This window comes from Eulemur rufifrons, chromosome 27, assembly GCF_041146395.1.
Source record: "Eulemur rufifrons isolate Redbay chromosome 27, OSU_ERuf_1, whole genome shotgun sequence".
In the NCBI taxonomy this organism is placed as follows: domain Eukaryota; kingdom Metazoa; phylum Chordata; class Mammalia; order Primates; family Lemuridae; genus Eulemur; species Eulemur rufifrons.
The window spans coordinates 26,430,002-26,457,553 of NC_091009.1; the positions used below are offsets into that span (position 1 = coordinate 26,430,002).

The following is a 27,552-nucleotide window of genomic DNA, read 5'->3' on the forward strand; positions in this document are numbered from 1 at the left end:
CTGTGCATGCCTCCCCCCTAGCTTCTGGTGGTTGCTGGCAGTCTTTGGCATTTCTTGGCTTGTAGACACATCAACCTGATTTCTACCTTCATGTTCACGTGGTGTTCTACCTCTGTGTGTGTGTGTGTGTGTGTGTGTGTGTGTCTGTGTGTGTCTGTCTGTCTCCCTAATTTTTTAAAAAATAAGGACACATCACTTCTTTGCCCTTTGGCTAAGATCTAGTATAAAATAAAGACCCAGTCCTATTGGATTAAGGCCCCACCCTAATGTCCTCATTTTAACATGATTACCTCTGTAGATACCTTATCTCCAAATAAAGTCACACTCTGAGGTACTGGGAGTTAGGGCTTCAACATACGAATTTTGGGGGGACAGAATTCAGCCCATGAGAGTGAGCATTCTGAGCAAAGGGAGAAGATGCCACAATTCCAAGTAAATTAATTCATGCATCAAATGAATATTTAACTAGTGACTGCTACATGCCATGCACTGGGCTACACCTGACAGTTGTCACATGTGTACGTGACTTCCAATCTATGCCCTTTGCAGTTATCTCTTGTGGAAAGAGGACTGCAGCAGGGACATCGGTCTCCACAGCTAGCAAGGGCACTGACCTCATGCCAGGCACATGAACAGACCAGCTGACACTCTAATTCTGAGAGTCTTAATAATAATAATTGGTTTTCTGTAATGAGACTCTACTGTGTGCCACGCTCTGTGCTCTTTACATTTCTTCTCCAAACAACCCTGACAGAAAGCTATTATTATCTTCACTTACGAGTTCGGAAAACAGTGCTTAGGGAGGTAAAGAATTGGCCCAAAGTCACACATCTGGTTGGTGGCAGAACAGAGATTGAAAACCAGGGCCTTCTGACTCCAGAAGGCAGACTCCCCCCACCACACCATGCCCCTTCTTATGGTCAGAGGGATGGAGTGTATTCCTTGGCTATGCATTCCCCAATCTCACCCCACCCCCAGTGTACCAACAGTGTCTGTGTTCAGGATCAGAATCCTCTTGGAAGACACCAAGAGATGCCAGACAAACTGGGAACACTGGTGCCCTTTGTTACCCTTAAAGTAACCTCTACCTACTGTCTTCCTACACACAGTTAGGTCCAGACTTACTTCTATGAGTAGGGGGGATAAATAACAAGAAGAGAATTTGGGGGTGCATTTGAGCTTAGGGCAATCACTTCTTGACTATTGGGGGTAAGCCTTACTCTAACTTAGGCCCCAGATATTTCTTGAAGCTACCAGGGTTGATTCAGTTGTGGGTTTTTGGCCATGCCCACCAATGGGATGACAGTGAAGTGAAAGCTGGAGTCCTTGGCCTGGCAGCTCAGACCTCTCAAGCGTCTCAGCCTGATGGGGGAGCCCAGAGGATGAGGCCCAGGTGGCTCTACCTCCAGATGGGAACAGAGATCAGGGTGGGGTAAAGGCAAAGCAGGCTTGAGATGCAGAAGATGAACCCCCAGAATTGGTGTCCTCAGGGAGTGACCAGCAACCTACCATCCTTAAGCTGTGAATGTTCCCGTGTGTCCCTGAAGCCACCCACATTCCCCAGTGAGGCCACCCTGATCCCAGGCAGTGGGGTCGGGGGTAGGTTTATAGTCGTCTCTCCATAGACCACCATGTAGCTTTTACTTTAGGAAATTTCAACCTCAGTTACTTCTCCAACACCTCGCTAGTCCATGCTCAGGGAATATAAATTCTCTTTAACATTATCTTAGGTACATGTAACCGGGAAAGAAAATCAACTGTAGAAAACCACGTACACTGCCCTCCGAAACCAAGCTCAGATAATTTTTGATACCTTAATAATTTGAGATGATCCATCGCTCCTGCTGGCTTCTGCTCTCCACTTGCCCAAATAATTAAAAGTATATTCTTTTTTTCCTGGATACTTTCTGATGCAAAAACATTCGTGAATCTCTTTGGGAAGCTGGGACATTTACAAGTATTTATCCGCAAGGCTGCACCAAATCTCTGCAGGAAAGGCCAAAAGCCACTGGTGCCCAGAGCCAGAGTGACTCACTGCAAAGTTCCCAGCAAATAAATAAATAAGTCAGCCAGCTTTCCTGAGAAACAAGGTGGCACTCTGATCTCCCGTTCATTTATTTGCAGGCCTCATTAATATAACATCACTGCAACAAACAGCTAACGGGGGATGGTGTCAGGATGAATAATGGAGTTACTCTCCTGAGATAACAATTAGGTTTTGAATGTGCTATCAGCTAAGGCAGAGCCAGCCAGGACGCACGCCAGGCAGGAGAGCTGGTGCTACTGGTGCCGCAGATTCCGACAGAGCCATCAGCTGGGCTCTAGCCTGCCAGGAAGGGTGTTCACACATGCTCACACACACACACATGCACACACACACACACCAAACTGGAAGAGAACGTGACAATTTGCTTTCTTGGACCAGCATCCAGGTGTCTTTGGGAGTCAGGATGGGATGAAAACTTGCACGTATGAAGTTGGCACCCCTGCCCTTTAAATTTGGGAAAATGCTAAGCAGCAGGAAAGGAGTGAGTGGATTTGGAAGGAGAAGATGGACTGTCTACATACCCACGGCTGTCTTCACCGGCTGGTCCTGATTAGGGGGCTCCTAAGAGCAAGACCTACCCCAAACCCCAGTCTCAGACACAAAAGCTTGTAATACTGAGTATGATCCTCAGTTTGGGATGCTGACGGGGCCAAGGCCATCCAGGAGTGGACCCCCCTTCCCCCAGGAGGCTCTTACAAACCCAGTGGTGAGGCCTGACCGCCTGCTGGAGACTACGGCAGAAGCAGCACTGGCCCATCAGAGAGGCCACCAGTTCCACACTGGACAATGTCTACACCCGCTGCTTCCCCTCCACAAGTCAGCCTGTCTGCCCCTGCCCTGAGTCTCCACCAAGAACAATACCTACACAGGACGCTTGTGAAAACAAAGCCACTGTTCCTCTGGACCTCAGCTAGCCTGACTTCAGCCTGGATTTCTTAATCACAAAACAGTCATGAGAGAAATCATAGCTGACATCCACTCAACGCTTCCCTTGCACCCAGCACTGCTCTTAGCACCTCATATATGGCATCGCATTTAGACCTCACAACAACCTTCATGAGGCAGAAGTTATTGTTATTGGGCCCACTTTACAGATGAGGAAACTAAGGCACCATGAGGTATGATAACTTTCTTGAAGTTGCATTGCTAGTAAGTTTTTGACCTAGGATTTAACCCTCAGCTGTTTGACTCCAGAGCCCCCACATTTGACCAGCCCACTATCCTTCATCTCTTTCCTGAGCTCACTCAGACGAACAGAATTGTCGACCCACAGAGCCAGAGCAGGGAAAGGAGCGGGCACCAAACTCTTGCTCAGAAGAAAGTCTGTGGTCTCGGTGCCCAGCACCCTCTGGGAGACCAGAAACGCACAGGGAGAGAGGACAGAGGGGCAAGGCCAGGAGGGGAGCGTGGACAGTCACTGGGGCGGGGGCAGAGAGGAGGCAGGAGGGATGCTGAGCAGCAGCAAAGGCAGTAGCCAGCAAGGCCAGCCCCAGAGCTCCTTGGGAAGCAGCAGGGATGGCCTTAGCCAAGGGAGAGGGGCTGGATGGCCAAACAGAGGGAACCCAAGAGCAGGCTGGGGCATGAGTCCCCATGGTTGGTGACCTAAGGGTCTCTCCCAGGGCAAGAGGATGGTCAACTCAGGCGGTGCTGTGTGGAGGCCAAAAGCAGAGGTTGGGTAGACCAGGCTGCCACTCGCTGTGTAACACCGAGCAAGTTACTTAACCTCTCTGGGACACTGTTCCCCGTCTGTAAAATGGGAATGATAATAACACGTCATAGCTTGTTTTGAGCCCTAAGTAGGATAATTCCTGGCTCATTATAAGCACTTAATAAATGTAAAAACGATAGCCATCATTCTCAGAATCTTCAAACGCCTGGAGGCGAAGCCTTGCTCTGGCTTCTCTCCCACCATCTCCAACAGCCAGGAGATATAACCGGAGGAAGAGGAAGATGGGGTCTGTAGGATGGGAGCTGGGCTTTGTGAAGCTCCTCTGACCCCTGGCGCCCCCCCTCTGATGGAGGCTCCACACTGCCTTCCAAGGCTCTGCCTGAGTCTGAGCCCAGCATGGCCGCCTGGGCGCTCGCTCTGCCATCCGCCAAGCCCCGGGGCCTTCCCGCGCCTCCCGCTTGCTCCCCGCTCCGCCCTGCAGCCCTTCGCATCCCCCCAGCTGTAATTAATCGGCTGCATCTGCTCTCGCCCTTGGGCGGCTCTGTGGCACGGTTCCCTCTGAACTGTTCAATTAGAGGCTGCAAGAACGAGGGTGGGTGCAGCGTCACGGCGGCTGCTTTCCAGGTCACGGCACCCACGGAGGAAAACAAACATGACAGAGTCTGGCAGGAATAGAGGTTTGGCTGGGGTGCCCCGGCGTTTGCCAGGGCTCAGTTGGGCCGAGCCGCTGTCAAGGTGGGGTCTGAGCAGGTGGAGAAGTGGCTCCCTAAACCAGAGGTGCCTGGATGCTTTGAGAGGTCTCCACAGAAGACGGGACTCTCCCGGTTAGTCTCCTACCACGTGCCTTGGCCTAGGCCCGCCTGCCTGGTGCCGCATCCTGCTGACCTCATCTTCCCAAGAAGTACATGGCCAGGACTGGGACTGGCCACCTTCATACCTGGGCATGCTCGGTGCCTGCTTCCAAGGCAGGGTTTAGGGCTGCTAGCCTGAGCCCTCTTACCCTAAAGTGTTTCCCATGTTTTCCTTCTGAATCCTGCAAAGAGTAGATAAACTTTTTATTCTACAACTGGTCAATATGCCAATATCCTTAAGGCAAGGTAATAACATAATTTCAAATCCCATGAAGATGCAAATACAGCTTTCTTTAGGGAGGAGAGAACAGCAGAGTGAAAGGTGCCTAAAATGGGGGGACAAAAAACCCAGAAAGGAAAATGAAAAAGAACATGAGAAAGATTCCAAAGGTTTACCCTCCGCTAGGTTTTGCCCGTGGCCAGCCTGGTTAACAAGCGCAGGAAGTTGTCTTCTCAGGCCCTCCTCACTACACAGCGACCAGTCAGGCCTTTGCTCCAGCCAACAGCCTAGTTTGGGTCCCTACACTTTCAGAGGATGCACAGAAACCCGACGGTCCAGAAAAAAGCATCCGAAATGATCACAGGGTTTAGAAAACAAGAGCTTCAGAAAAAGACTCGCAGAATTGCAGAGGCAAAGGCCAGGGGTGACTTAATTGCTGTCTTCAGTATCTGAAAGATGTTTGACGAGGAGGCAGCTGTTCAGTCCTCTATCCGATGAGGAATCAAACCAGAAATTGGCTTAAATTAAAGCCAGAGCGATCGCAGGAGGAACTTCTTAATGATCCCGATGTTAAAATACTACATCACTTTTAAGCAACACTTAGGCACCTCCATTCTCATCATTATTAGAGAACACAGTTTGTTCCAGCGTCCAGTCGAGAACAGCATTTTCTAGTAACAGAGAAGTGGGGATATTTATTGACAGTTGCTCTGTTTGAGGCTGTGTGCTGAGAATTAGGTTGCTAAGAAGAGCAAGATAGTTGCTGTCCCAAGATAGTTATTGTCTTATTGAGGAAATGAGCAGTTACAGTCCAGTGTAGTGACTGTGGTCCTGGGGGTGTTCACACAGGGCAGTGGGAGCCTAGGAGAAGGGGCTACTAACCCTGCCTGGCGGAGTCAGTGGTGCCTCATTGAGGAGGATCTTGAGCAGAGCCGTGAGGAGGGGTGAGCACCTTCGAGTGGGGAGCACAGCATGTCAAATGCATACAGCTTCACGCCCTATAACTGTGGGGGCCCCTGAGCTCTCCCAGAGAGCACACATACAGTCATGCGTCCCTTAACACCAGGGATACATTCTGAGAAATGTGTCATTAGGCTGTTTCATTGCTGTGCCAACACCATAGAGTGCACTTTCGCAAACCTAAGTGGTGTAGCCTGCGACACACTCAGGCTATCTGGGGTAGCTCCCAGGCTACAAACCTGTACAGCGTGTCACTGCCCCGAATACCGTAGGCGATTGTAACACAATCACTGGTATTTGTATATCTAAACACAGGAAAGATACAGTAAAAATACAGTATAAAGATTTAAAACAATGGAATACCTGTATAGGGCACTTAAAAAGAATGGGGCTCACAGCAAGCGAGTGGTGAGTGAACGTGAGGCCCAGGACATTACTGTGCACTAATGTAGACTTTGCAAGCACTATGCACTTAGGCTGCACAAAATCTGTTTAAAACTTTTTCTTCAATAATAAGTTAGCTTACTATAACTCTTTTACCTTATTTTTAAAAATTTCTGTAAAAACTTTTTGATTCTTTTGTCATAACACTTAGCTTGAAACACAAACCAGGCACAGTGGCACGTGCCTGTAGTCCCAGCTACTCAGGAGGCCGAGGTAGAAGGGTCCCTTGAGCCCAGGAGTTCAAGTCTAGCCTAAGCAACATAGAAAGACCTTGTCTCTAAAAATAAAAAGTTTTTTAAACACAAAAAAGACACACACACACACATACACACACACACAAACCACCAACACCAAACTGTACAGCTGTACAAAAATATTTTCTTTATTTCTGTCGCTATGCTATAAGCTTTTTTCTATTTTAACTAATTAATTTATTTATTGCTTTTTAAACTTTTTGTTAAAAGCTAAGACACAGACACACACATTAGCCTATGCCTACGCAGGGTCGGGATCATCCTTATCACTGTCTCCCACGCCCACATCTTGTCCCACTGGAAGGTCTTCAGGGGCAGTAACGTGCATGGAGCTGTCACCTCCTGTGATAACAATGCCTTCTTCTGGAATATCCCCTGAAGGACCTGCCTGAGGCTGTTTTACAGTTAACCTTTTTCTGTTAATAAGTAGAAGGAGTATACTCTAAAACAATGATAAAAAGCATGGTATAGTAAATATATAAACCAGTGACATAGTTGTTTATTATCATTATCAGATATTATGTACTGTCCATAATTGTACATGCTACACTTTTAGACAGCTGGTTTGTTTACACCCACGTCACCACACACATGTGTGTAGTGTGTTGCGCTGCAGTGTTACCATGGCTGTGACATCACTAGGTGACAGGGCTTTTTCAGCTCTGTTACAATCTTATGGCTCCAATGTTGACCTGAACATCATTATGTGCCGCATAACTATGTTCCATGAGAGGGCTGAGCCAGGACTCTGGGGAGCCCCGAGTGTAAGGGGCAGGCAGAGGGGGAGCACCCAGATGATGTGGGCAGGGAACACAGGGGACAGCCCTAGTAACCCCCTTCACCCCAACCAGCAACAGCGGCTGCGTATGGGCCCTTCTCTCCCCAATCCCCTACTTGTAGCTCTCACTCTAAGGTCCACAGAAGGAGAATTTAGACAGATTTATGATCCATGGTATAAAATGTGTAGAAAAGCATGGGATGAAATTAGTCAATATCTAAAAATCTTCCCAGCTGCTTTGACAGGTTTTCTTCTCCCTTCCCTCCTCTTATCCCACCCCCACCATGCGCGCGCGCGCGCACACACACACACACACACACACACACCAAGCTGTCAGCTGTTTGCATGGGCATCTCATTCAGAGTTACTTCCCTGAAGAATTCATTGACTTCATTGTGAAATGCTGCACCTACCCAAGAATGGCTGATAGCAGGGGAAGAAATGGCCAGAAAGGAGGGAGGAAAGAATGAAGACGGTTTCAGACAGGGTCAGTGTCCTTCCAAATGGATTTGGGGTGCAAGTGTAAAGTCTAGCTCAAAACATGCTCCTGTGCAGGGCCCAGAACCCCCAAAGCCAAGGCCCAGGCCTGGTATCACCCCCACTCCCTCCCCGAGCCCAGGCTGCGGGATTCTCCCATCAGGCCCCGAGCAGCCCTGTCCAGCCCGGGTCACCCAGCATCTCCGTTATGGGCTGCCTGATCTGTGTGTTGTCCTTCCAGACCGATCAGATTTCCAACATCTCTAACCCTACCGACTCTAACACCCCGTGTTTTTGTCAACCAGGAAGGCACAGGTGCAGGGAAATATAGGGAAGGAAATGACCAATTATCAGACCTGCTCTCTAAACCAGCATACTACAGAATTTCCAAATGTTATCTCACTTAGTCTTCACATCATCCCTGCCAGGCAAGCATTATTATCTGTTTGCAGATGAGGACATTGATATTCAAGGTCATATAGCTCGTAAGTATCAGAGCGAGTGTTTAAATTCAGGACTGTCTGACTCCAGAGGTTACTCTCTTCCTGCAGGCCAAGCATCAGATGATCTGTCTTCCTAACCCCAAAGTAGCCACCAACATAAGGGCCATCTGAAACCGGCCAAAACAAGTGGACCTTGGGATTTATCTAAGTGGGATTAATATCCCAGCCATATTTTGTCCCTGCTGTGTCAATGGGGGACTCTATATGACTCTACCCTGCCCTCTCACCCTCCCCTCTATGGGAGGTTAGCTCTCCCCTCCCCTGCAGCCCCACAGCTCCTTCCAGACCCGGAAGGACTTCCCTGGAGTTCTGCAAGCAGGAGCTGGGCCTCATCCAACTTGCCCCTTTATAGACCCGTGTGGGAAGGCTAGACTTGGCTCTGGAGAGAACCAACTCTGTGGAGTGTAGCCCTGGGGCCCTGCAATCTAAGGCCGCTTTTGAGAGAGAGCCACGGTGGCAGAGTCTCCAGGGGGACTTGAGCCGCTGCAGCTGCCTGGTCTGAGGTTGTGTCCTGCAGGACCTTGCTCAGTCCTTCTCTGAAGAAGAAACCCTTTCCCACCACGCCTCCCCTCTATGGCCTCCCCCGAATAGTTGTTCCTGAGGAGAAATGCAGGAAGTAGGATGCCTGTCCTTGCTACCCCAGGCCACCACACAGAGAGCATGGCCCTTAGACTCATTCTCAGCCACCTGGAAGGCTTCAGGCAGCAGGGGCTGTCTTCTGTAGGATGCCTCCCTCTGCTCCTTTGCACTCTGCACACAGACCTCCACCTTGACCCTCTCTGATTTTTAAGCTGGGGGAAATGAATAACATGTCCAAAGGCACGGAGACTTTTAAAGGGCACTGTGTGTAACAGCACCACTGGTATCTGGGTAGGACATGGAGGACAGACTACAGAATGGAAGACATGGCCAAAGAGGTAAAAGAGGTAGAGCCTGAAGGACCACAAATGCCAGGCCAGCCTTAGGAATTAGGGACTTGGCATTGGCAGTGGTCAGAGCCATTGAAGGTTTTCAGAGCAAGTGACCAGTAGCCCAGTCATATATGGGCGCATGAAGGTCACCCCAGCAGCTATGAGGTTTGCATGGAGACTCTTGTGGTTAGTGTGGGGAAGAGATCATGGGGCCCTGCTGAACACCTACTCTGGAACACACAGACTCAAAAGACACCTGGGAATGAGAACTGATAGGGCCTGGTGACCTTCTTTATCATACTTGGTGGGGGAGGGAAAGGGAACGATGTGAAGGTGCTTGCTGGCTGGGTGCATGGAGAGTCTATTAACCTTGAAAGAGAGGATGGGAGGGTAATCAGGTTGGGGATGGGAGGAGGAAAAATTAAGAGTTCATTTTTCAACGTGGTGAAATTTGAGGCCCTTGAGGGAGGTGCATGTGGAAGTGGAGATGTCCGGTAGCAATTGGATATATGGCTGTGGCACTCGGGAGAGAGGGCTGAGCCAACAGTATAGATTTGGAAGTCATCCGTAATGGAGGCCCTGGGAATCCTCTTGCAAATCAAATAATCACCACTTCATCTGTGTTTTGGAAAGTCAGACTTTTATATATCAGTTTTGCTTTAAGCAAGGAAGCTGTAAGCTATGTCCCTTGTAAGCCCCAGAGCACGCTAGTTGCTTAGGTGTCTCCCTGAACTCCCTCACCACCTACCCGGGTGCTGGCAGTGTAGCACGTAGCATGAATGAAGACCCTCATGAAGACCCAGCCTTCCCCATGCGCTTCCCAAGCTCTGCGGGCCTGGTTTAATGACCCACGAGGACACTGATTCTGCTGGTTTGGATTCCAGCAGCTGCTAGCTGGAACTACCCATCTCTTTGACTTGTATCTTCACGCCAAGATTATAGCACTTGCTAATACTTTACAAAAAAAAAAAAAAAAAAAAAAAGGATCTTCCTTCTCTGAACAGTATAAGCTGACTTATGCTTCTGGGCAGCTCTTTGCTAACAAACGGACCCCAGAGCACCCCAGTGCCCGCGACCATGTGGCTGCCACCGACCCCTGGATGTTGGGAGGAAACCACGACAGTGACTTACCAGCAGGGAGACGCCACCCCGTGGAACCTGCCAGCGCCGCTGCGCATTCACAATGCAGTCCCCACATGCTACCTGCAGGAAATATTTTTAGGCTTTCCAGAAAGATTTCATTTCACAGCTTTTCTGAAAGGTTGTAATTAACTGCAGCAAGCGCAAGAATGTATTTTTTAAAAAATAAAAGTGAGGGAAGGAGAGAGAACCAATCACCGCCATTTTGTCAGCCCCTTTGGGTAGGTGGGTTCGTGCCATCCAGGTGGCTGGGGGAGGGGACGCAGGGGCTGGCGAAGCTCATTCCAAGTGGATCAAAGGAGAACCAGGAGCTAAAAGCCAATTGTCCCCTGTGATGCTCTCCTGCGGGGGGGGGGGGGGGGGGGGGGCGGGCGGAAGCAGCCCCTTCCCTGTTTCTCATTAGTAAGAGTCTATCTCCCAGAGCTCAGGAGTCCCCGGGTCCCTGAGGGAACTGTGCCAGGGCAGAGTGGAACAGCCAGAATATGTGTTATTGAGGGATATTTTTAGAGTCCAGGGACAGAAGAGCCACTGGGGCTACCGGTCCCTCATGCCAGCTCTTCCCTCTTCAACTTGTCCTTATTTCCCCCACCCGCACCCCCAACACGCAGAGATGCCTCTGAGCCACCTTGGCCGTCTCCCTTGGTTCAGCTCACGTGTCTTGTTTCTTTTTATTCATAAAGGGGGATATTTTATTTCCAGAAAAGGGAGTCCGAGCCACAGATAAGGTGACTTGGTAAGATGAGCCCCCAGATGAGAGCGGGCAGGGCTGGCACAGAGGGAAGGAGGCCTGTCCTGGTCCTCAGCCCACCACCATCATCTTTGCTCTGCTGGCTCTCACTCGGGGTTCTGTGGCTGGGTTGGTGGCAGATCTCACGATGCCCACATCGCAGGAAGAGGGCAGCACACCTGCGGGGAAGAGGGGAGGTAAGAAGGGTCTCCAGAGCTTTCCACGGCATTTTCACCTGTACTCATCCATCCTCTCCACCCTGGGGCACGCTCTCTCTGCCAGCCCACCAGACACTCCACCGGCACGTACAGGGTTAAGAGGGAGACTGTCCAGAAGTGCCCAAGGACACAGAGGCCCAGAGGACCCGTCTGGGAGATTCTAGTGGACTGTCAATCTTGCTCGAGTCCCCTTCCTTCCTCCCTCCCTCTTCTGCCTTGACTTTCCGATGGTGTAGTGAAAAGAACACTGGACTTTTCTACAGCTCCATGTACAAGTTGCTTGAGGCCTTGGGTACACCCCTGACTTCCCTGGGTCTCATTCTTCTTGCTGTAAAATAAGGATCTCAGAATAAGATACTCTGAGGTCCCTTCTAGTTCTGAAATTCTATGTTCCTCTGCTGTCTAGGATTGAGTTTGCTTCTGATTTCTTCCTACTTCTGATAACTGTGAACCATACAAGTATGATCTTATTCGCTGGGATCTATTGGATCTCAGAGAACTGCACTTTTCCAAGAGCCTGATCACCTCCCAGACAGAAGTTTACACTGTGGGAGAAGCTGATTCTGCCGTTCCCTTTTTTGTTGGGTCAAAGCAAAATGGAACAGTCGGCATCTGGTGACTGAATTCAGGAATGAATAAATAAACGATGTTTGTTAACAGGAGGCCGGCAAAGATTTAGAAAATCCTAAAGTTGTTTCTCCTTGGTCCTAACATGTGTCATAGGATTTTTTTGCAGAACAGCATCAAACACACTCTCCACTTTCGATCATCCCCTGCAGCCACACCGACTGGACTCCCCTGAGCTCCCGCAGCTTCTCCTCTGTACCGAGCTCATCGCTGTGTACCCTGAATCAGCGATATTTGTGTGCTTCCTTCATCTCGTCCTCCTGACTCTAAGTTCCTTGAGGGCAAATTTCCTGTGTATTCATCACTGTACCCCCTACATGGTCTAGCGCACAGCAGTGGCAGTAATAACACTGTCACAATTACAAAGCCCTCTGGTTTCCAAACAAGCTCCCAAGCTCCCCGTGAAGTTGGCAGTGCTGATTACAGAAGTGCAGGGAGAGATTCTGTGACTGATCACAATCAGGCAACTAGTGAATTAGAGACAAGTCTCCAACGATGACTTTCTGCCTCGAGTGTAGTACTCTTTCTGATAATTTTTTAAGTAAGTGGATGAGTGAATGAATGACTTAAAAGAACTGAGGATAAAGCATAAAACAGAAAGTGATGGCAGGATCCTACATAAGCTAAAAAGTGGAGAAAGCACCCTCAGTTCTCCCAGCTTCCAAGTGTCCGTCAAAGTCACCTTTGCGGGAGGGGAAAGGGGATGCCCCTCTTATTCCTGAGGCCCACCGGGTTCACTGATGCCATGTCCCTCCTGCAGATTTTGACAGTGTCCGGACCACCTGAAGGAGGGACCCGAGTGACCATCCACGGCGTGAACCTGGGTCTGGACTTCTCCGAGATCGCCCACCACGTGCAGGTGGCTGGGGTGCCCTGCACACCCCTCCCAGGGGAATACATCGTCGCCGAGCAGTGAGTCCGCCCTGGCTGGCCCTTTTCCAGTGGGAGTTTCAGAGTGGAGACCCTCCCCCTCCTCCACCCTCAGAGAGTCTCACTCTGCTTGAGTCCCTGTTCCCTGGCTCCTCTGTCTGGCATCCGGGCTCCGGTGCTGACGCTGCTCCTCCTTCAGTCTTTGCCTGCCCACTGGTGTGACTGAGACAGTTTCCTGACGAGCTCAGGCCCCTCCTAGGCCCCCCAGCCCCTCCCCTGCCAGCCCCCATTGGAATGCATCCCGCACGGTGGGCTGCGGGCAACAATTTGTTTGGTGCGTGGGGCTCTGACAGCAGCTTAATCCGAGCAGGGCCTCCGCCGGAGCAAATTCATTTATTTCACTAAGGGAAATGTCAGCTGGAAATTAGAAAATAGGCATGTAGTGGCGGACAGGCGAACGGGGCTCCAGGAGTGACATATGTTCCAATTTGGGGTGTGCACTTGGCGGTGGCAGCCGCTGTGGAGACGGGGGGCAGGAGGTGGGCACAAAGCTGGAGGTGGGCGGGCGGAAGGAGGGACGCCACCCCTCCAAAGGAGAAAGGGAGGGGAGCGGCCACATCACGTGGTGGGGTTTATCCTGGAAAGTTGGGCCAAACCATCCTGACTCCACGGAGAACACAGCCCTGCATGGGGCACTAGGAGCGAGCCCAAGAGCGTGACGTTGGGGCTGGGGTTCCCTCCCTTGGTCCTACCCCCTGCAGCCTCAGGTCCTCCCCTCAGACGGCCCCAGCGCCAGCCTTCAGCAGCAACCCCATGACATGACATCCCTTTATCTTCCATCAGCACTTTCTCATCCTCTATCCCATTTTTAATTGGTAAGGACCCGAGAGGTAAATACTGTTATCTCCACTTTGCAAAGCCAGAGCGCACAAAAGACGCAGGAGGGAAGTGACTCCTCAGTTCACTCAGGGCACAGTGGCAGAGGCAGAATTAGACCTTGAGCCTCCCGACCCTTTGTCCAGGGCTCTTTCCCATCCCTACCAGAGATGGGGCCAGAGTCCCGGGCAGGGGCGGCCTGAGAATTCCGTGACTCAGCAGGTTGTGGCTTGGAGCCTCTGCTGTGGCCCAGAGAAGAGTCAGAGTCAGGAGGGCTGAATTCCAGGACTCCGGGGCTGCGTGCTGCCTGCTGGCCACTGCAGGGGAGAAGAAAGAGCCGGCCTGAGCCTCAGATCCCTCAGGTCTGGTCCATCACCCACAGCCTTATCCCTGCAAGGAGTGAGTCCTGCCCGAAAGGCTGGTGGGCCCACGGGAAGGAGATGAGGGAGGGCAAAGGGAAGTGACGTAAGCGCGTCTGAGCCAAAGAGGAGTTAAAGCTGTGGGGCAGGAGCCAGCGTAGCCCGCAGGGGTCCTCACGGCCAGACGGTCTTTACAGAACCCGGCATCCTGCCAGACTGACCCCAAGTCCACCTTGGCCTTGAGGACCTGCCTTGGGCCTCTGGACTCGATGAGTGTGCAGCTTGGTGAGATGCCCTAGGCCTCCAGAGGAAATGGCTGGGGGTGGGGGTGGGGGTGGAGCGGGGTGGGAGGTAATGCTTTTGGCTGAGAAGTGCAGACTCCCGGGCAGCGGGCCCTCAGAATGTCGGGAGACCACGTTTTAGCCCTGGCTCCTCTACTGACCAGACCCCAGACCTTCACAAGCTGTTCAGTCTCTCTGACCTTCAGCAGCCTACCGTGCTGTAGCAATGCAAGGAGCTGCAGTTCTGTTTATGAAATCAAAGGTTCTGCACTCACCCCTGGCCAAGGAGGAGGAAGTGCTGAGAGAAGCCCCAGTAGGGATATGAGAGGAGCCTGGGGAGGTGAAGGGTCCCCGTGGGTCCCTGCCGAGGCTGGTGGTCGCCCTAGAAAACCAGCACCGTCGTGTCCCCAGGCGCGGGGCGGGCAGGTGGCAGAGAGCCCACCCTGCGCCTCACTGGATGCAACCCGGTTTCCAGCCGTGCCAGGCTCATTACCACTCTGGAGGTTTCAGAGTTTGTTAAGATCATTAAGCCTCCATCCCGGGCAGGGAGCAGCAGGCACGATCATTACAGATGTCTGTGAGAGATGAATTTGGCTAAATGGGCCCGGTGCAGAGTCCCGGGTGCGGGCAGGGTTCGCGGGCACAGTAATGATTCACCATATGCTTCAGCCGCGCCATCTATCACTCAGCAATTAGGTTAATGTTGGTTAAAGGGCCCCGCTTAGTCCTGCAATCAGCACCCCACAGGTCTATGGAGGGCCGGATGACTCAGTCACGGGATGTTTTCCGGGCAGTGGGATGCAGGTTGAGGCTGCAGCCCGACCCCTCCTGGGACAGGGGCTCTGCGTGGGGCAGACTCAGCTCGGGTCCTCAGGACCCCCCCGCAATCTGCTTCATCCATGAACTCAGCCACGGCTGGGTGGCTGTTACATGCGTGTGTTCCCCCAGCCCAGGGAGCGAGGCACCATCTGTGCAAGTCTATGGGAGGTGGTGTGGCTCGGGGGCAGGGACGCTGGTCTGGATGCTAGGGCACAAGAGGTCAAGCCTTAGCTCAGCTGTGGTTGAGCTAGGTGACTTTGGACAAGTCACTTTGCTCCCTGTTCCTCAAAGGTCTCATCTGGACAATAGGAATGTGGGAATAGATGAGCTCTACCATCACTTCAGTGGTCCTTAGGATGTCAAAAGCAGTAAATGATATGCCGCATGGTATGTGCAACTCCCACCGTTAGAAGCTTACTGGTGGCACTAATGTGTCTCCAGGAGGCCCCTGTCAACAGGGAGGAGTCAAGTCTTCAAATGTCAAAGCTGGAAGTTGTTTGGCCCAATTTCCCATGTTATAAGGGGAAAACGTAGGCATCTCCAACTAGTGTGTCCTCATAATACCTAAGGAGCCCAGAGCCACCAGGGACGTGGGGAGGAAACGGGGGAGGCAGGAGGCCCCCAGAGATCAAACCACGGGAACCTTGCTGACTTGCAGGGCCTGAAGGAGGAGTTGGTGTGCACACCACTGCCTGAGGTTGTCTGCAACCAAGGAGGTAGGGGGACAGGTGACGAGCTCTCAGAGCCCGAGCAGCCCCGCTGGGGCTTTCCCACCAGCCTCTGCCAACAGCCTCAGGCCTATCATTGCTGCCGTATCCGGATTGTCTCTAGCAGCAGCAGAGTGGAGTGGTGAAAGCATGAGCTTTGGATTACAAGCTAACCTGGATTTGAATCAGGGCTCTGCCACTTATCCGAATTGTGGCCATAGATAAGTCAGTTGACATCTCTGAGCCTCAGTTTCACTGTCTGTAAAATGGAGATAATAAGACCCACTTGGTAGTGGAGCCTGAGGATGACATGAGATCCTGCCTTGCAGAGTGCCTGCCACACTCAGCTGTAGCTATTCTTCTAAAGGTCTAGAATCTGCTTTGGCGTAACACTCATTGCTCAATATAACCTTTCCACTCCCAGCAGCTGCCCTGGCTTTTTCCTCTAACCCCCTAGCTCCTTGAGCTCAGAGAACAGGAGCCTACAACAAATATTACACACTCAGGGCCTTTCCATCCTTCCCTGCAGACACTGGGTCCTAGGAATTAAAGAGAAGAAGAGTTAGAGGTGGCTGAACTCTTCTGCAGTGTGGCTGCATTTCCTCAGGACTCCTGTCCAGTTCTTAGACCTGCCCAACCCGACCCTTCTCCATAGCCCACTGCTGAACACAGGCCTCTGCCCCCTCGTTCCAGGCCGAGGAAGGGCACCTGTGGCCAGTTCTGGCCCTCACCGCAGCCCAGCCCCCAGGCCCCTTGACCACGCCCTTCCAGCTGGGGGCACTCAGAGTCAACTGCAGGTGCTCGGGCTCAGTCACGCAGGTGGCATCCATCTCCCATCATCGTTCTTCTCCCAGGGGCTCGATACGTATCTTTTGTGACATAAACCCCGAGCGAGAAAATGTCCTAGAAAAGATGGGTGCCAAGAGGCCCCAGGTGAGCGTTAACCCCATACAGGGACAGCTGACCAGGGCCATTCTGGGCTTCTCCTCTCCCAGACAGCCCCAGGGCCCAAGGAAGAACATTTCAATACTCCCATGCCTTCACGTGTTCTCATATTTCCTCCTTCCATCACTTCAAGCCCGTGATGATTTCTTCCTTTTTCTTCTGAAGGATCTCTCCAGCCGAGTATCCAAGGGTGATGAGTGAGGAACAAGCAAGCCCTGATTAGAAGAGAGGGAAGAGTCTTGTCTGCTCCCCCTTCTCCTCCCACCCCGGCCCCCAGTACCCACAATAGGTGGTTGATTCTCCTCTGGTCGCCTTGACAGTGCAGGGCGTGGTTTATGGGATGGCCGGGCCCGGGAAACAGGATGAGAGAGTCATGACTCCACGCAGGTAGCAGCTTGAAAAGAACCACACATGCTTTCTTACAGTAAGCTTCTTGAATGCTCCGCTAATGAGGTTTAAGGAGACAGTTACGTGTAAAACACTAATTGATCATCACGATCATGTTTACTCGGGTTCATAATTAATTGTTTTATTCATAGAGAAAGGGAAGGGAGAATATTCTTCCATGTGCATTCGGTACTTCCTTGTTGAATCTAATATGCTAAACGTAGCAAGACAGTTATTGCATGTTAAGTAAATATTCGCCAGCAGTGAAAGTAGTTATTTGGGATTAACTGTTCTGAAGGAGACGGAGATCGGCGGCGTGCCGTGTGTGCGAGCATGCGGCGTATTTGTTTAATGCAAGTTTTATTACATCGAAATGAAATCTCTGTTTAGTTACCTTCCTTCCTAGAGAAGCTGTTAAGATAAGCATCGCTCGGTTAAACACGGATCTTCCCCACCGTGCCAGGATAATGCCGGGGATTAGTGTGGGGTGGGGGGGGGGGGTCTGTTTTTCTGACTCCCCACTAAGCAAACCTACCAGGAGCACCAGACTGCTCTGAACTCTTGAACGGTGTTCAGGAGTTCCTTCTGCTGAGCCTGGCAGGGCCCTCTCCCACACAAGCCAGGCCCTGCAATGTCAGGCAAGAAGGTTACCCCAAGAAGCTGATGTCTTCAATCCCCTTGCCCCCCACCCCCATCCTCAGCTGCCCCCCTTTCCAGAAGGCTGCTGTGACTAAGGCAACCAGTGTGTGCTTGCGGAGCTGTTCTCCAGTCATCACGGGGGGTATCGATCGGGACTGCTTGAGAGCGAGCGCTGCACACCTCTTCCCTCCAGCGCACCAGTTAGCGCCAGACGTGACTTCTAACCCAGGGCGTGTCACCATCGCGCCCACCAGCTCCGCGCACTCAGCCCTTGATTAAGTGGGAGTCCGTTGTCAACTGCCGGCCTAATGAACTCATGCCCTCCACCCCATCCCTTCCCTGCTGCCTCCCGTTCTGCTGGGAGCTCCTGTTTTGAGCTCACTATCTCACCTGATTATCTACCCTCTTTTAAAAACTCACTGCAGGAAGCAAACCACAGTTTAATCAGTGTGGCAAACAGGCCCTCACTCACTCCTTCAGGGAGTGTTGCAATGTCGGCTTGGCACAGAGGAGACAACACCAACTAAATTGCTGCCCCTAGAGCTCCCTGTTCACCATTCGGTTTATTGCACAGATACTAGGTGCCTACCCAATGCTAGGCACTGTGCTAGACAAAGGGGGACCACAGGCTTGGTCACAAAATCAGGCAGCATAGCATATCAGAGGCACCTAGGGCTTTAGAGATGATTCAATAAACACTTGTACCATACAGGTGAGACTGAAGCCCAGAGAGGGAAAGCACTGCACCCAAGGTCACACAGCTAGATGGGAGAGCAAGCTGAATGTTGGTCTAGCACCGTTGCAAGACTGTGCCTCGTCGTTGTTCGCCACGACGGGGCGAGCAGGTGGGGAGGGATGCCAGCTCTTTCTGAGCCTCTCACGGGAAGGTTTGCTCTCTCCTCAGGATCGTCTGCGAGATGGGCCACGCTCTCGTGGGAACCACCTCCGGGCCGGTGCGCCTGTGCATTGGCGAGTGTAAGCCAGAGTTCATGACCAAGTCCCACCAGCAGTACACCTTTGTGGTGAGTAGCGAGTCTGAGGCCGGGCCGCAGGTGCTCAGCAAGGGCACATGTCGGCTCCAGCCTCCCCCAGGAAGGCCCCCGCTCCCTCCCAAGCCAGGCACCACCAGGCTTCTTGCAGGCCAAGCAGAGAAAAGGGACCTTCCAGAAAAGGGAACTTCTGGCCCTGCTGCTTTGCAAGCCTGTCTTTCCAGGGTAAGATGGGCACGTGATTAGCAAAGCTCTGGAGACAGGAGTCCCAGAGGGCCAAAGGTCAGAGCTGTAACTAAGGCAAAACCTGGCCTCTCTTAGAAAGTGGATCCTGGACTCCCACCAGTGTGATCTCTCAGTCTAATTCCAGCCTAATGAGGACATGTAGCCTGAGGGACCTAATTAGTCGGGTCTATATTTATCTGCATGCTTTGTTTTCTGCCAAGGATATTTTAAGTCGGAGTTTAGAAATGTTGCTGAAATCTGGCAGAGAGACACGTGTCTGTGTACAGGACCATAAGCTCACTCTGTGTGTCAGTGTGGTGACACACACACACACACACACACGCACACGCACACGTATGCACACTCACACCTGCAAACATTGCTTCAAGCTCAGGCAACAGGTAGCCAAGTCGCAAAGGCTTTCTGTAAGTCTGGCGCTATATTCAGACTCAATCAATAACTTGTTTCTGGGGCCCAGGAGCCCGCCGGGGCTATATTCATACTGAATCAATAACTTGGCTTCTTAGGCCCCGAAGTCCCTTTCCTGACACTTACCTACATTGCTACATCGAGTACTTCATTAAAAAGCATTAACACCAGCAGATGGGGTCAAACCAGCCTTGCTGAGAGTTTTAAAAAATCTTTACGCCACAAAATTCTATTTTCTCTAAAACATTTTACTGCTTATTTTAGGTTTTCCAGCCTCTGCCTTCTCATCTTGACATCTCTAGCTTTTTCTTATACTCTTCTCTCTCAGATGGGAGAGTCCCACGGCCTGTCCGCGGCCGACCGACTTCACCTCCTACCCAGGGCCACTGGGGGCTTGGGTACGAGGAGCAAATGCAGGAGGACCAGCTGGGGAGAGGACTGTCTGATGTCGCAGCTGGGAGGGGCTTTAGAGATAATCTAGCCCACCCTCCTCCCTGGATAGGAGCAAACAGAAGTCCAGAAAGATTCCAAAACTTGCCTCAGGGCCCATAGCGAATGGCTGAGACAGACTAGAATTTATGCCTGTTTAGCTGCTCAGTTAAATGCACTCTCCACACCACTCCACTGCCTCTGGGCAGAAGCATTTCTTTTCTGATTTAGGTCAGCTGCCTGATGCATTTTAGGCTAGACATGTCCTGTAAGCTTCAGGCTTAATTTTATAACTTAGTGAGCTTGCTAGAAAGTCCCAGCCAACCACACACCGTCCTCCCAGTGCGAGTCAGAGAAGCCACCCTGACGTTTACTGACAGCTCTCTGTACTAGGAATCCTGCTGCCCTTCCCATGCTTAGGGGGAGATAGAAGGACATGTACATGGGCCACGGGTGGGGACTTCCCTCGCGGTGGCCCAGCCCAGGCAGGGACGCTTTATTGATCCCTATTGAGTTTGTGCCCAAAAAAATCAGTACCGGCTCTAGATAGAGACGTGTTTTCAAATTGTTCTCAATTTGTAAACTAATTGATAGATTAGTCAGTGTCACCTCTGCTTTCCCTTCAGTGTTATGAGCATGAGACTCTCCGGGGAGTTAATTAATTCTGATACGTGGCCTTCCCCGGACATGCCTAGAGACCCTTCCTGGAAAGGGCCTCAGCTGCAGGAGAAGCAGAGAGAGAGCATTTGGGATTAAAAGGGCGGGAAAAGCACCCCCACTCCCAGCATGCAGACAGTTCCTCCCTCTGTCCTTAGGTCTAGCTGTGGTCATTTCTCTGCTTCCTTCCAAAGAACCCTTCTGTGCTGTCACTCAACCCTATCCGAGGGCCAGAGTCAGGAGGCACCATGGTGACCATCACAGGCCATTACCTGGGGGCCGGGAGCAGCGTGGCAGTGCACCTGGGCAACCAGACCTGCGAGTTCTACGGGTGAGATGAACTTGAAGGCCGTCTGTACCTCTGATGCGTGTGCTGTACACGCGTTCCTGTGCGTGTTCATACATGGGCCGGCCCCGTCACCTCCATGCTATGTGCCACACTGTGGACCCAAACGCCATTCCAGTCATTGTGAGAAATATACACCACTTGTCAGTTTATACCCCATATGTCAGAGGAGCTGGATACTTCCAGAAATGATTAGAAGTGAGGGCCGTGAGAACGCCAGATGAAGAAGGCTCCTAGGAGCTCTCCCGTCACCATCAGGATCAAGCGTTCACTGAGTCCCTGCTCTGGTGACTTGAGACACATGTTACGGGGCTCGGCCCTCGTAAGCACAGATGCCTGCTTCAGGTCATCCCTTGTGCATACAAAGTCAAACACTGACCATCTGTCAGCCACTCGCGTAGCCTTGGGGATATAGAGCACCCTAAGAGAATTCCGAAAGCACCCGTGGGCGGGAAGCCAGTTTGCCTAGCATTATCCCCTGCAAATCTCCTCCTCAGACTATAAACTCCACAAGCACAAGGACTGTGTGTCCACCTCTGCATACAGTAGGTGCTCAGTGAGTGTTTGCGGGCTGCCTGACCAGACTCTAGGCCCTGGCTAAATAGTCATATTCTGGAAATTCAGAAACAGGAGTTCCCCCAAAGTCCATAAAGCCCTGTCTCTGCCCCACCTTCTCCAATGCTCTTCTCCGACTTGCTACCTCCTGAATCCGGCTAGGGTTGGGTCTCAGGTGAAGAGGGCACCGATCTGCGCTGATGAGGGGCGTGTTGGGTAGGAGCCCACCTCTGGGCCGTTCCCTCAGACCAAGGAAAGCCCCTTTCCAGCCCGGGAGCACCCCAATGGCCTGTGCCTTTCTCAACCCTCGCGCTGTCCCCCTGTCAGGAGGTCCATGAATGAGATCGTGTGTGTCTCACCCCCCTCATCCAATGGGCTGGGCCCGGTGCCGGTTTCCGTGAGCGTCGACCGAGCCCGCGTGGATAGCAGCCTGCAGTTCGAGTACATAGACGACCCTCAGGTGCAGCGCATTGAGCCAGAGTGGAGCATTGCCAGGTGAGGCAGGGGGTGGGAGGGACGCACCTGGCTGCCCAGGGCTGGCTCATGGGAGGTGGTGCCAGTGGTGAAGGTCCACTGTGCCAGACCTGAGGGGTTTACTCAACCACCTCTGCTTCTTCCCAGCGGCCACACACCCCTGACCATCACAGGCTTCAACCTGGACGTCATTCAGGAGCCAAGGATCCGAGTCAAGTTTAACGGCAAAGAATCTGTCAATGTGAGTAACCGCTGGCCGCCCCAGCCCTTGGTGAGCACAGCTCCCTGTTTTGCAATGTGATGAGGAGAGTTGGCTGAAGACTCTGAGCCTGGAATCGTGGCCCCAAATACCTGAACCTTACAATGATTTTTATAATTACAGTATACGTTGTCAGAAGGTGATATAGTGAGTATATAAAAGTACTGGCTTCCGAGCTTGTGACACAGCACAGAAGGGCTCCTGTTTTATGACATGTTCACTTTGAGGTCCCCTGAGAATCAGTGTTGGGGGTGGTTGAAGAAATTCTGGCTCAGATTCAGACATGTCTGGAAGGGAAGCAGGACTCCGCCACCTATTAGCAGCACAACCACAGTCAAGCCATCGGACCTCTCTGATGCTCCCCTCCGCAGCGACACATGGCTGCTCAGACTTCCCTGCAGATGCGTGACATGCTGGCACTAGGCTGGCCCTGCGTAAACACTAGTCACTACGTGCACATAATCCACCCAGGTGCTGAGATGATCGGGCTGAACAGTTCTCTTTAATCCTCTGTGCAGAGCCATGTAATTTTTTTTTCCCACTGTGAGTTTTTATAATTTTAAAAAAGTTTTCTGTATCATAAAAGAATGTCTGATATATTGTTGTAAATTTTTTCAGTTTGTTCGAGTGGTTCCATCTCACTCTTTCACCTAATATTTTTTGAAACATTATTGTATGCGTAATTATATTCCACCGGGTGCTATCATGGCCATTACGGTTCATAGGAATTACCGTTATTACTGCCAGGACCTTAGGGGACTGACGAGGCTAACACGGAGATGGGGAAGGTGGTGTTGTCTCCCTCTTTTCCCTGATGCATCCCTAGCGTGCTCAAGCCTTCCTTGAGAAACAGAGATACATAAATTGACGGTGCTAGAAGGTTAGACCGGGAAAGTTCTCCAGGATCATTTGGTTCAACCCTTTCACTGTTGAGATAAATGACTTGCCCCTAATCCTAAAAGTGACTGGCAGCAGAGCCAAGCTAGGTCCCAAACAGCTGGATTTTTCACAACTAGGCCACATGAAGTGCTGGTGGCTTGACGGTCCATCTTGCCAGAGACACGGGGGCACCTGTGTCACACCTTCGGGACCCACCGTGGTCTCGCTCTTTGGGCGGGGTGAGCACTTACCTCCTCCTCCCGGGTTTAGAGCCTGATGTATGGGTGACAGAGCCCACGTCCCCATCCACGTCCGGACTGTAGCTTAGTGTCCCCACAATGCACGGTGCACCCTCCATCCTGCCAGACGCCGGGAGCCAGGGGAGGAGGATGAGAGAATAAGAACAGTGAGCTCACACCCAGGAAGGATAAAACCCCCCAAAACAAATTAGCTACATATTTTAAAATGTAGGTTTTGTCATTATTCAGGTGTAGCAAGGTCAGAGTATGGTTTGTCAAACTCACAGATCAGACTCCGGGAGAGGGGGGCCTCCATGCCCCAGGGGCCCCAGGGAAGCCCTGGAGCTGGTCAGGAGGCAGAGGGGGAGGGGACAGAGGAGGTGGCCAGAGCATTTCCTGTGGCTTCTGCAGGAGGCAACAGGCACCAGGCACAGCAGGGTACACGAGTTTAGGACGGGCTACTTTGAGTAATTTCAGCAGGCTCTGGGGCATGGGGGCTGTCCCTAGTTGTCTGACACCTTGTCCTGGGGTGATCAGGGCATGTGCATAGAGTGAAAGGAGGTGGCTGGGGTGCGGGGTCTGCGTGGGCTGGTTTGCGTGTGAAAGGCATGCTCACAGGAAAGTTTTGCTACCTCTAGGGTCTGGCTGGCCCTGGGAGGGACATTCCCTCTCCAGCCAGCAAGGCCCAAGATGTCAAAGCATCATCAGAATACAGAAAATAAAAGACCTAATTCATACAGTACAGAGACAATTTTGGAAAGTGAGTACATGACTGACAAGGTTGATCTCCAAAGGCTGCGGCGTGAGTCCTTGGGAAGCCCTGGGCTGGGAGCCACCCCCAAGCCCCCTGCTGCACCTGACACCTGTAGCAGAAGGCTCAGGTCCCAGGTCCCCTCTCCTCTCTGGGCAGGAATCTCCCCAATACTCTCCCAGTCCCAGCTACCATGATCTCAGTGTTTCAAGGAATTAAGAAGTAGTACTGCCCTCTGGAGAGCTGGGGGAGCAGGGAGGGGGCGGCTCAGCTTCAATGGGTGGCAGGCCTGGAGGAGAGGCACGTGGGAATGCAGTTTTCCATCAAGCCAGGCTCCAGAATGGGGAGCTCCTACACTCTGTCCTCCTCTTTCAGGAGTGGTGGAGAGGCCCTTTGCCCCTGCAGCCCTGCTTGGGCCCCATCTCCTCCTCAGCCCACCTGGGGCTACCCTCCCTCACCTTTGGGGTTTGAGGCAGCCCCAGTGGGTAGTGAAACAGGCCAGAGCATAGCTGCAAAACCCAAAGGAATGTTTGGCAAACAAAGTGCCGATGCAGCACAGGGCAGGAAGCATACAGAGGCCTCTTGTGTGGGAGTGATTTGCTTATTCACAGAGGAGCCCAGTCTAGGGAAACTGGACCAAGCAGGGAGGAGGACAGGAAGGGGGTGAAGAGGCTCACTGAGGCTGGGGCTCTTCCCTTCAGAGCCCAGGGATTGGGCCTCCCTGGCTCAGCTCTGCCCATTTCACTGCACCCTTCATTCTGCATGTGCCTCAGTGTTCCCAGCTGGAACATGAAAGGGACATTAGGTTCCCAAGGGCTACTGAACCATGCCATGAAAAGGGTGGGAATGGGTACTGACCCCATTAGAGCATGAAGACCACAGCAAGCTGTGTTATTCCCCACCAGCGCGCTTTTTCTCTTTTCACACCCACGTGTCCATTTGCCAGTGCTGCACCCCTACTGCGTTCCAGGCCCTCGGCCAGGGCTGTATCATATTGTGAAGCTTATCTGTCGTCCCCTCCAGACAGTGACTATTTCATTTTATAGCCCCAACTTCTAGCACCGTGCCTGGCACAAAGTAGATGCTCAAACTGTGTTGGTGAATGAATGAATGAGGTTAAAATGCACCTTCCCTCCTTCCAAAAAATTTCACTGTCTTTTTTTCAAAGGCTTCACCATGTAATGAAGACGAGCAAGTAACCCAGTGATTAGAAGCAAAAGCAAGCAGAGGGCGGGAGGGCAGCGGGAGGCCCCAGGTTCTGCCCGCCAGGCGCTCGGGGTTTGAATTCTGCACTCTGAACCTTTCAGGTGTGTAAAGTTGTGAACACAACCACCCTCACCTGCCTGGCACCCTCTCTGACAACGGACTACCGGCCGGGCCTGGACGCAGTGGAACGGCCAGACGAGTTCGGGTTTGTCTTCAACAATGTCCAGTCTTTGCTGATTTACAACGACACCAAGTTCATCTACTACCCCAACCCGACCTTTGAACTGCTCAGCCCTACTGGAGTCTTGGACCAAAAGCCAGGATCGCCCATCATTCTGAAGGTAGGGGCAGCGATGGTAGAGGGCACCCCACTCTCCCTACCTGGCTTTCTTTCTGGTGCTTTCTATGCACCTGGACTGGCAACGCTGTCATCTTCCATAGAAGGAGATTTTTTATAGACAGCGACTCACTGAGCGATAGATCTTGCGCTCAGGATTCTCGAGACATGCTTTAGAATATTTCTCTTTGTTCTTGTGAGCTTTGGGAACCAGCGAGCTGGGAGGAACTGGTTCCTTTTCTGTTCACTGTGTGACTACGGTAACCTGCACATGCATTTCAGGAAGTCACAGTCACCTGGTACCATCGGTCCAAGTGTTTTGTTGTTCTACCACTTCCATCAAATCCCACGTATCCTCTTTTAAATTTTCTCTTGTTTGGCATTTTGTCTCCCCTGCCTCTTTCCCTCTCTCTTCCTCCCTTTCCATCTTTCCTCCTCTCTCTTCTCTCTAGACGGTACCTGATAGACATCCCCTCCAAAGGGCTTGCCATGGAGTCCTTTACTGGTTTTTGCGCTGCTGCCTTCCCCATCTCCCTAATGTCTTTTTAAGTGGCCAGTTAACTTTTGCATGCACATGTCAATTACTCCCATTAAGATTGCCATTCTCCACAGGGCAAAAACCTCTGTCCTCCTGCCTCCGGAGGGGCCAAACTCAACTACACGGTGCTGATTGGAGAGACCCCTTGCACCGTCACTGTGTCTGAGACCCAGCTCCTCTGCGAGCCTCCTGCCCTCACCGGGCAGCACAAGGTCATGGTGAGTGAGCCCCCCTTCTGCCTGTGACTCCTGCCCCCTGCAGTGCATGCACGGTCTGTCCTATGGCCAGGCGCTCTCTGCCCCTCCCTGCCTGACTCGTCCCTCCACATCTCATCAACATGTCCTACATCAAAGTGGATAGAAGTTGAGGACACGAGAAAAGGCAGGCAGATACCATGGCAGGAAGTTGCTTCGTATCCAAATCTGCACTGTGTGGTTGTGGTCTGTCACATCCGCCCTCGCTCCGCAAGGGTTTGCTGGCATGCCGGGGCTCTACACCTGTGTGCATCCGTGTGCGTCTGTGTGTGTACAATGCACAGGTTCACGTGGGCGGGATGGTGTTCTCGCCTGGCTCGGTGAGTGTCATCTCAGACAGCTTGCTGACCCTGCCAGCCATCGTCAGCATTGCGGCCGGCGGCAGCCTCCTCCTCATCATCGTCATCATCGTCCTCATTGCCTACAAGCGCAAATCCCGGGAAAACGACCTCACTCTCAAGCGGCTCCAGATGCAGATGGACAACCTGGAGTCCCGCGTGGCCCTGGAGTGTAAGGAAGGTAAGCGGAGGCACGCCCTCATTTCCTGAGACCTCCCTCATCCCACCTCTTCACGGTCTTCTCTGCAAATGACCCCCATTGCCCCCTGCCTACCTTTACACTCCTCTTTGACCTCTGTTTACCCAGAAACTTCCCTCAGTGCCAGAGAAGTCCTATAAAGAATGCCACCTGCGTGGAGACTCAGGTCCAGTGACATTGTTCTAGTCCCCCATCTGCCTGGACTCATCCTACAAGCTGGCCAACTCCTTCTCCCTCTCAGGGCCTCAATGTCCCCATGGACAGAGCCTTCCAGGCCCCATTTTCTCAGACTCTAGAACCCCCCATGGGAGAGTCCAGCTCTTAGCTTTTGCACAGCTATCTCTGCAGCACGTGGCAACAGCCGCAGGAAAGGCAGGAGAGCACCTGCCTCTTCCCCCCCGGGGTTTGTTTTCATCCGCGCTGCTGTAGGCTCGCTGGCATCCCTGGCCCCGGACGTGTGTGGGAGCGGAGATTGTGTTTTCTCCCGTCTCCCACGCAACCACAGCCTCGAGGTGACGGGTGTACCTGGCGTCCTCTCAGGCTGAGGACCTGGCGGGCTCTCTGGGTAAACATCTCAATTAGAAATCAAAACATTTCTCATTTTACTGCAAACGTCAAGATCAGAAACAAGCCTCTGCTGGATGAGAGGAAAGAGCTGGGCTGGGAAACAGGAAAGAAAGGTTGGGCCCAGGCTCCTTCTGGCTCCAGGGCTGGTGGGTCTGGGAGAGGAGGTTGCCAG

General features: G+C 52.2%; 1 protein-coding gene across 1 annotated transcript in view; it reads left to right on the forward strand.

The window, feature by feature from the left end:
* Positions 1–27,552, forward strand: part of PLXNA2 (plexin A2) — a 205,435-nt gene that overhangs the window by 157,835 nt on the left and 20,048 nt on the right. The window contains exons 13-20 of the mRNA XM_069459575.1: positions 12,587–12,738; positions 18,614–18,731; positions 20,633–20,769; positions 21,667–21,834; positions 21,961–22,054; positions 25,249–25,488; positions 26,097–26,240; positions 26,561–26,795. Of these exons, the coding sequence (XP_069315676.1) occupies positions 12,587–12,738; positions 18,614–18,731; positions 20,633–20,769; positions 21,667–21,834; positions 21,961–22,054; positions 25,249–25,488; positions 26,097–26,240; positions 26,561–26,795 (1,288 nt within the window). The remainder of the gene's footprint in view (positions 1–12,586; positions 12,739–18,613; positions 18,732–20,632; positions 20,770–21,666; positions 21,835–21,960; positions 22,055–25,248; positions 25,489–26,096; positions 26,241–26,560; positions 26,796–27,552) is intronic.